Source organism: Dioscorea cayenensis, unplaced genomic scaffold, assembly GCF_009730915.1.
Source record: "Dioscorea cayenensis subsp. rotundata cultivar TDr96_F1 unplaced genomic scaffold, TDr96_F1_v2_PseudoChromosome.rev07_lg8_w22 25.fasta BLBR01000414.1, whole genome shotgun sequence".
In the NCBI taxonomy this organism is placed as follows: domain Eukaryota; kingdom Viridiplantae; phylum Streptophyta; class Magnoliopsida; order Dioscoreales; family Dioscoreaceae; genus Dioscorea; species Dioscorea cayenensis.
This window is the reverse complement of record NW_024086805.1, coordinates 5,946-15,234: the sequence shown is the minus strand read 5'-3', so window position 1 is coordinate 15,234 and position 9,289 is coordinate 5,946. Positions and strand designations below refer to the sequence as shown.

The following is a 9,289-nucleotide window of genomic DNA, read 5'->3' as shown; positions in this document are numbered from 1 at the left end:
TAAAATCTTAAACTCTAAACAGTAAATCTTAAATCCTAAAACCTAAGCCCTAAACCCTAAGCAATAAACCACAACTCTTACGGAAGTTTGCGATTTACGATTTAGGATTTAGGGCAGGAGTTTTCAGTTTACCGTTTGGAATCAAGTGTTTAAATTTAATATTTAAATGATAAACAGAAATTTAATTTTTTTTTTTTAAAAGGAAGAGGCAAAGAGAAAAAAACATGGATGTTGTCAGAATGATAACTTGATATCCACATCATTCAGGAAACATATTTGTTAAACCTATTTTGTATGTAGAACATAAATATAAGTCATTAAATATATATTTCCACATTAAAAAATTATAATTATAATATTAATTTTCTTACATTAGGTATGTTTTGGATATAATTTTATTTATTTATTTATTACAATGTATCAATAAGTTTTACATTAATGAAAATGATTTATTTTCTTTAATTAAAATTAAGAAGAGAACAATTCTTTCTTGAGCTCCTATGAAAGTTATCCTCTCCCTTCGCCCAATTCCAAAGGCCCTTCTTCATCCCAACAAACCCTAATCCCCAACCCCCATTGAAGCCACAGGAAAGCACGGATTGGGTGGCGTCCATCTTGTCCCGCCACTTCGGCCTCGCGCTGGGCTTGCTTGGGTTGCATTCCCCACCACTTGTTCGAGGGCCACCGGAGATCATCGGAGTTGAAATTCTCCGATCTTTCTTCTCTGTTTTTTCTGGGCAGGACGAATGACCTACTATCCTATTTGTTGATCTTTTAATTGTTGTCTGATAACTTGAACTTCTCTTAGGTTGCTGGAGCTCACCCGAGTTCTTGGAAGGATCTGATCATTAGAAGGGTGATAGGTTCGCTTTCCACTTTGTTTTAATCCTCACATCTTTCTTATTATTGCTTTTTAATGCATGAGGTTTTCTTATTATTGTTTGGTTTGATCTGAACTGTTTTTCTTCGTGAAATTTAACTATTACTTTTGTATGTTAGCATGTTGATTTCCCAGATTAATTTTGTGCCCAATGTTTGATATTCTAGCCATTCATTTTTATCAGTGTATGGGAATTGTTGTCTTTCTCTTCCCTATAGGTGGCATGGATGATTAAACGTGTATTTTTTTTCAAGCTTGTAAGTTATTTCGGTCTAATTGTTTTAAAGCAAACTTGAATACTTCAATTCTGATTAAATTTGGTTTAGTTTATCATCTCTTTTGTCAAAGTTATTCATTTACAGTAAAATTATTTACAGGTGCTATTTTTCAGATTTGGTGTTGATCAATGCCCTGATTGCACAGAACTGTAAGTTGATTTTTATTTTTTTAATAACTCTGTATTTTATTTGTCATGCACATGAATACTATTATCTGTTTGGCTTCAAATTCTTATCTTTATTTTCTGTTATGTTTCATACACAATATGGTGATCAGTTTACTATATATATATATATATATATTATACCTAATGGATCAAATTTTAATCAAGAAACTGATGAGTTGTCTATATTTCACTAGAATATAGACAACTATGATCCTAACATGCATAAAGGTGCATGCCTTTGCCTCCGGAGTGCCTTTCTTAACTATGATCCTACCAAATCTGATTCACTAGAATTTTTTGCATGTCTATATTTGATCTTGCAAATCATTTGATTTGTTTCACATGTACAAGAGTTCTAAAGAATGTGTATAATCTACGACAGTGATAAAGGAGGAAGTTTATCATTATTTTCAGGGTTAATGGTTTTCTTGAAAGCAGATTACTACTTTAAGATTTGTTCAAATGTGAAAATTTTGAAGATTAGATTACTACTTTTGATCACTGATCATTAATTTGCACGCAGTGTTCATATATGTGCTTTTCTTTTCTGATCAATTGTTAAAACAAATATCCAATAATAATGATGAGGAATGGGGGATGCCTGTTCATGAAGACAAGTGAGCATGCTTGTTTTAATTCTTTTAATTCTTTTTTATTAATTAAAATATCTAATTATAGTTTTATTGACAATGCAAAATGAATTCTTAAGGTACATACATATATATATAATCTCCAACTTCTCCAATCTTAAAATCAAATATAAATTAATGAACTCACAAGCAATGCACACCTAGGAATAATAAATTTCACGTAAAGAAGCAGTTTGGCTGACTAGATAAATATACAAATCATTGCAACAAAAAGTACATAGAAATTAGTTAAGATTGAACAACAGTTACTGTACGGACGTAGCTTGCTCTAGTTTACAAGGATCACTTTAGAAGCACGTCAATGCCTATTCCTTTCAGGTGCAAACTAGAAAGAGAACAATATTAAGGAATATAAAAAAGCCAGATTTTCTTATACAATTCTGGCTACAAAGATATAAAACAAAAGAAAAGCATGGGAAATGGAACATAGAACCATAGGAAGATGCCTATAGCCACCAAATTAGAGGTAATAAGAAGCATCAGCATCACAACCACCACAAAGCAATAGATTCAAAGTCAAAAACAAAATATTCATTTATGCTCTGAAGGCAAGGGGGGTGAGTCAGAAATTAAAAAAGGTCGGGTTGATAAAAATTATGCTGAAGGATTGCCTGTAATTGTGAAAAAGACGGTGCAAAAAAGATGAAAATAAATAACAAGTATACGAATCATTCAACTAAATCAATTACCTTTTAGAAAATAACAATTGGAAGACCACATTAAACAAAATGTTATAAGATACTTGCTTAGATATGCATGCATTTAATCATGTCAGGTCACCATTTTTTATTGCCTGAAGATACAAGAAAGCTCCTGGACTTAATTTCATCATGAACATTTCCTTATTTTTAAATTTGTTTATTTACCATTCATGGACAAAATCACCTTTTTGTTCAATGCCTTGTTCCATATCCTATACCTTAATTTTATGGCATAAGGATACTTTGTAGAATAGAGTGCATCAAAGTTTGCAGCATTTCAAACTGGTCCTGGTTCAATGCCGCAAATTTTTGAGAAATTTCTTAAGAGCTTATATAAGTGGAAACTATTAAAAAAAATCTCACAAGTTTTTCATTCGTCTCAAACTTGTGTATATATGGGTGTGTTAATGAAAGCATCAAGGCTGAGTTAATTGACTAATTTTCACAAGCTTTCATTTGTCTCAAGTTTTTATTCTTCAATTATATATAACTCCTTTCTAAGCAGTAAGAGCCTCAAAGTCTCATATCATAGAAATAGATAGATAGCTAGCACCACCACCACTATAACTTTCATTGTTTGTCTCTATTTTTTCTGTAAATGTGGCAATCATTGGGGTCTCGGAACATGCCAGTGCTCAAGAAAGATATATAATAGTTTGTCTTCTTTGCTTCATGACACTTAATTTTTGTATACAAAGTTCATGCAATATATGTTCTGTCTTGTTGATTTGAAATTTATATCTCATATAACATATTGATCAATATAATTAAGTTGGAATTTATTTTTTGGGATTGAAAAAGCACTAAGAACCTACAGCATTCTTGTGCATACATGTATGTGCTTGCACATGGACTAATTTTTTAATTTTCAATTTTTGCATTTCTCTTTTATTTGATTGACTTAATTTTTCTCTTAAAAAAATTTCTCTTATAAGTAAAAAATCACAGTTTCATGTGCTTTTAACTTCCGGCCTTGTAAGAAACTGCCTCTATCTTAACATGTACCTTGGAATGCATTCCATATTCCTATTTTGATCGCTTCATAATGAACTTTTTTTTATATATATAATGAACTTTTTGACTTCTTATCTTGGGAAAAATTAAAATATATAATGAAAAATCAATGAGTGAGCACTAATAGACACCATACTATAATAATAAAAAAAAATAACATCAAATTCAAATAAAAAAAATCAACTAAATTATCTAAAATTTAGTGAAACAAGAGATAGCATAATGTGGAATACTAACTCATTGTATGTACTAACTAGTGAGACTTTGAAGACTAATTTTTAACTCCAGAAAACAAAAACATGTATTTCTTTAATTCAAATAAATAGTACAAAGTTCTCCTAATTATCAATTGACCATTATTAATTTTATTTAGAAATCAGTTGAGGAATGCATTATTTTATTACTTTATTGTCACTAATAAATGATTTTTAATGTTGACTCATAAATAACTCTGCTAAAAAGATCAATAAGTCATTGAAAACCAAGGATTTTAATTGTCATTGATGAATGAGCTTTTGGTTCAGCTTATTGATAACCCCACTAAAAAGATCAAGAAGCCAATGACTACCAATAGCTCATGAATGGCACTCTGACAAAATATTATTCCAAAGCAAATCACATGGTTAATAAAAGCAAATTCCCATTAATGTAATGAGAAAGATGCTAATTTAGAATGTTTTTTTCTTGAAAATTGAAGATGTTAATTAGACAAGATGCTACATAAAAATGTTTTTTCCTTGGAAGATGTTAACTAAAAAGATGCTACTTAAGAATGTCCCTTTCTTGGAAGAAGATGTTAAGTAACAAGGACATGCAATATGCTAATCAAGATTTCTTCCTTGTTGCTACATAAAAATGTTCTTTCCTTGGTAGACGTTAACTGAAAAGATGCTACTTAAGAATGTTCCTTTCTTGGAAGAAGATGTTAAGTAACAAGGACATGTAAGATGCTTATCATCAAGATCTCTTCCTTGAAGTATTTATAAATATAACAAGAACGAGTAAAATGTTAACAAGAAGATCTCTTCCTTGAGGTGTTGATAAAGCCATGTATTCCTTGTTTATTTTCTATCCTTATAAATACCAGCCAGCCACTGTGCATGCACACTCATAATTTAATCATCCTTGAACCAACATGACAACCTCCACAAGAGATTCCCATGAGATCATCATACAGCCTGAACTCAATCGATGTGAGAAAAACATTGGAGAGAGCATGACGACATCATATGCTGAGGAAGGAGAGAGAACGATGACAGAGGAGAACAAGGAAGAGCCATGGAAGGCATTCATTGAAGAGGAAACGAAGAAATTAAACCTTAAGTATTATCAAGAGCAAACGGTAACAATGTCAATTTTTCAATTGCCCGCATATGCCACGTCAATAACACCTAGATCTGTTTCTTTTGGCCCTTTCCACCATGGTGAACAAAACTTGAAGTTTGCCGAATATTGGAAACAAATGGCAGTCCTAAAATTTATTTCAAGGACTAATCAGTCCCTTGAACATCTTATAGGAGAGATGAGAAAAGCCATGGACGAATTACAAGCAAATTATGCACTTTTAGAAGACAAGTGGAGAAACGATATAGAATTTGTGAAACTTATGATTTGGGATGGATGTTTCATGTTAGAGCTTCTACGAAACGATCCTAGTACATCTTTCATCTATAATCCTCACTTTGGTGCCCATGGAGGTCAGGGCAGACTTCCTCCTAGGGTGTGGGACGTGCTTTTGCTGGACAACCAATTGCCTCTTTTGGTTATCAAGGTGTTATTACAAATAGAGGCTGAGAGCACCGAAAAACCACCGCTGGTAAGTTAAATACATAGGTACATATGTACTTGCATGCATGCATAAATTTAAAAGATGACACTCATGCTTCAACTCATGTTAGATAAGGGTGATAATAATAAAAAAAATAATAATAATAATTAATATAATATATTAATTATTATTATTATTATTAAAGTAGAAATTATTTGTTAAATTTCTCATGTGGAATTGTTTAAAATAGCCAACATCTTGACCTATATTAGAATTGGATCATGTGCAAAGTGTTCATGTTCCTTATCTCTTACAAACACAAGGTGAGAACACAGGCACTCCTCTCATTTGCTCATTTTATCAAAAAAAAAAGAAAAAATAATAATAATAAAATATTTTTAAAATTTAGCAATTTATAACAAGTTTTTTCAATTTAAATTTTAAAAAAAAGTTAAACAAAAACTTCTTTATGTTATATCATGACTGCTCATTATTTTTTTAACTATGTTTTTAAATTAAATTATTTTAGAAGTGCCTTTAGAATTTATAGATATAATTTTTTTTAATAAATGTGAACAAATTATGTGATTAAATTTTCAATTTTTTATTTGAAAAAAAAAATGAAATACCAACTATCCTATTATATCGTGGTGATGTAGAAACATACTTTTTTAAAATAATATTATTAAATTAAACTATCTCATGTTATATTTAAAATATAACATATAAAGAATAATTTATTATAAGAAATTAATAGATTATCACCTTATTTTAAATCATTTTATTTTATTTATTTTATTAAGTGGGTTTAATTGAAATCAATACAACTTAAAATTTTATGTCCCTTCATTTAAATATTCAAATTTTTAAATTCTATCTCATCAAACATCTGTAATGGTTGATTTTCTTTGCACCACCCACCTCGGGAAATCTACTTTTTTTTTTCCAATTTCTCAATGGAAGATTTCTAGCCTTTTCAATGGAGATCCATATATATATATATATACATATATATCATGTACGTGCCACATCCATGTATTACATGTTTATTTTAGTGTATTTAACCTTAAAAACTTAATTACCATATATAATTAATTAATTTAAAAAAAATAAACCACTATATTAAATAAATCTCATTATATGTCTTTACATGTCCACGCAAAAGATTTCATCGCATATATATATATATATATATATATATATATGCACCCCTAGGTGACCTCTTGAACTATGTTTTACATGAATATTCTTATAAAAATGTTTACACAATATAACCTTCCTTTTATTACAGTTTAGACACATACACTTTATATGAAAGTAATTGTTTCAATATTAAATGCTTAATATATATATATATATATATAAAAAAATTGAATGTTTGCTTGTATTATATTATAATTAACATCCAAAGATTATAATTGTTTGTTTTGCACAATTGCGTCATATACGGTGGAAAACACTATATTAGATTTATCAAATCTGATAATAATTATTATATATTTAACTAATTATGCAGGCAGACAAAGAGATCAATAATCTAGTGTTCAAGTTATTAGGAATGAAGGACATGCATGACGCCACCCCTACCCTAGGTTTACACATTCTTGACTTATGTAGAAAAGGCATGATCGGACCACTTATTGGTAATAACACAGCATCATCTTCACCAGAAAGCAGTCAAATAATGTTCTCCGCAGTGAAGCTGCACGAGTCCGGAGTGAGATTTGAGAAATCGCCAACCAACAGGATAAGAGACATAAGCTTTGACAAAGACAAAGGCATTCTCATGCTCCCATCCCTCAACATCGATGAAGCCACAGAGCCCACCTTCCTCAGCCTCATGCTCTTCGAGCTACTCCACTTAATGCCGCAAGGGGATCTGCTAAGGCAACTCCAAGAACTAGCCGATACATTTCCTCATAAATTTGAGAAACTCTCCCAACTCTTTGAGCAAGTCACAAGGCAACGTGACAAGCAATTCCAAAGCAAACTGAACATCCCCGATGAAATCCTAAGTCAAGTCCAAAGCAAACTGAACATCCCCGATCTAATCCAAAGGCAATTACAGAGCGGCTTCCCCGAAATTCAAAAGGAAATAATGCCCTATATGTTAATTGGGCGAATGCCCACTCAGCTAGAAATCGACATAGGAGGTACTTTTTACTTGTTCATTTTAATTTGAAGGTTAGATAGTATAAACTCGATTTATTATATTCTACCGAATCATTGAATTTGAATGGAAATTTGAAAAGTCCAATTAAAGCTCATGAGTGACAAAATATTTTTGGAGTTATAAAATATCAAGAATTTTAAAAGTTATAGAATATGAATTGGTTGACAATTAGATGAAATTATAATTAAATTAAATGTAATAATTATAAGGTTAGGACTGAAGGATGTTAAAAGAGTCTTATTGTAAGTGGGAGCTCTAAATTGTTTTTTGCTAATAAATGATAAATAAGATATTGTCAAAAGTACAAATATTTTTAAAACTCTTTAATTTTGATTTTAAAAATTATTTAAATTTATTATCAACAGTCTGCGAGGAATTTTACGATTTATTCTACGATAAAGTGTACAAGGAAGTCCACAGTCAAATCAATCAACTCCAAGAAAAAATAAACAAGGACGTTTTTGACCAAGCCTTTGCGCAAGCATTCCAACAAGCATTCCAGACAATCCCACATCTCGGTAAACAAATTTTGGATGAAGAATTTCCTAAGCAAGTCGCCAAGTTATCCGAAAAGCAAGCTCAGGGCTTTGACCAAGAAGTCGTGTCATATATTTTCTTCATGAGGGATTTAATTGATTCGGACAGGGACGTGCATTTTCTCAAATCCAAGAAAATCATATTTGTGGACAAGGAAAGTGAACAAGCTGTTGCCCAACTTCTGAAGAGCCTCACTGAAAGATTCTCACATATTTCGACGAGTGAAATTGCTGTGATTCGGAGAAATGTGAATGAATACAGTAAAAGGAACGTGACTAGATTGTTTTTTCGGTTAAACAAAGTGAGTACATCACTGAAAAGGAGAGTGAAAAGATGGTTGGAAATCCTCATGAATCTCTATTTCGACAACCCTTGGTCTGCTATGGGCGTCATTGGTGGTGTGATTCTCCTGGTGCTCACCTGTCTCCAGACTTATTTCTCATTTCTCAGCTATCAACATCCTAAGGACAAAGTCTGAGCTGCATTAATTGCTATTTGTTATTGTGCAAACTGTACCAGCCAACTATTCTCTTATGCTTGTTAAGATTTGTGTGTGATGATTTAATTTGAGCTCATGTGTGTGCAATTTAAGAGTGTTCAAAGCAGTAATAATGTAATAAGTCAAATGTTTTTCGCTTCAGTACTGCCTTGGATTTATTAATGAATTTTTATCCAATATTTTTGTATTCACGTATTAATGTAACCTATAATAGTTCAAATGTGTATACATCAATGGTTTAGAAATTAGAATTATTACTGAAGTGTTCATTCTATACTTTTAACCATTTTTAAAACAGATGTTTTGAATAATTTTCTGATTATTTTTTGACTGATAATCTATAATGTCACTAAAATTATGCATTTTCACCCGCATGGCAGGAGTAGGAAAGATATAGTTGCTTTCATAAAGTATGCGTTGCTTCAACATTCTAATATAAGATTAATTAATTAGTGTTTGAGATGGTTTTTGCAAACTGAAATCATAAAAGCAAAACATCGAAGTAACTTAGTTATAAGCCTTTCTTGGTATAGTAATTCTTATTTATGGAATTTGGAGTATTTTAAAGGATCATTACAACCAAGTGAAGCTCTTACATGATGAATTATATATCCATGGATAC

At 31.0% G+C, this 9,289-nt stretch overlaps 1 protein-coding gene and 1 long non-coding RNA gene across 4 annotated transcripts; both read left to right on the top strand.

Annotated features, from left to right (window-relative positions):
* Positions 1–748: 748 nt before the first annotated feature.
* On the top strand, positions 749–1,933 carry LOC120254306. Its single transcript, XR_005534594.1, has 2 exons — positions 749–1,137; positions 1,258–1,933. It is a non-coding gene; the product is annotated as an uncharacterized LOC120254306 (long non-coding RNA).
* A 2,790-nt stretch (positions 1,934–4,723) lies between these two features.
* LOC120254305 (UPF0481 protein At3g47200-like) lies at positions 4,724–8,813 on the top strand. 3 transcript variants are annotated; one of them, XM_039262429.1, is made up of 4 exons: positions 4,724–5,032; positions 5,208–5,506; positions 6,975–7,611; positions 7,997–8,813. In XM_039262429.1, exons 2-4 carry the CDS (start codon positions 5,213–5,215, stop codon positions 8,644–8,646), a joined length of 1,581 nt encoding a protein of 526 aa, XP_039118363.1. In that variant the 5' UTR covers positions 4,724–5,032; positions 5,208–5,212; the 3' UTR covers positions 8,647–8,813. The 3 variants fall into 3 exon arrangements, with proteins under 3 accessions (XP_039118363.1, XP_039118362.1, XP_039118360.1); XM_039262428.1 differs by having other exon boundaries at positions 4,724–5,506; positions 8,033–8,813; XM_039262426.1 differs by having other exon boundaries at positions 4,724–5,506.
* The last annotated feature ends 476 nt before the right edge of the window (positions 8,814–9,289 follow it).

Excerpts from the sequence above, each read along its gene's own strand:
- LOC120254305 (XM_039262426.1), top strand. The coding sequence starts at position 4,826 with ATGACAACCTCCACAAGAGATTCCCATGAGATCATCATACAGCCTGAA. Across the intron at positions 5,507-6,974 it reads GCACCGAAAAACCACCGCTG|GCAGACAAAGAGATCAATAA; the intron begins GTAAGTTAAATA and ends CTAATTATGCAG. Across the intron at positions 7,612-7,996 it reads GCTAGAAATCGACATAGGAG|TCTGCGAGGAATTTTACGAT; the intron begins GTACTTTTTACT and ends TATTATCAACAG.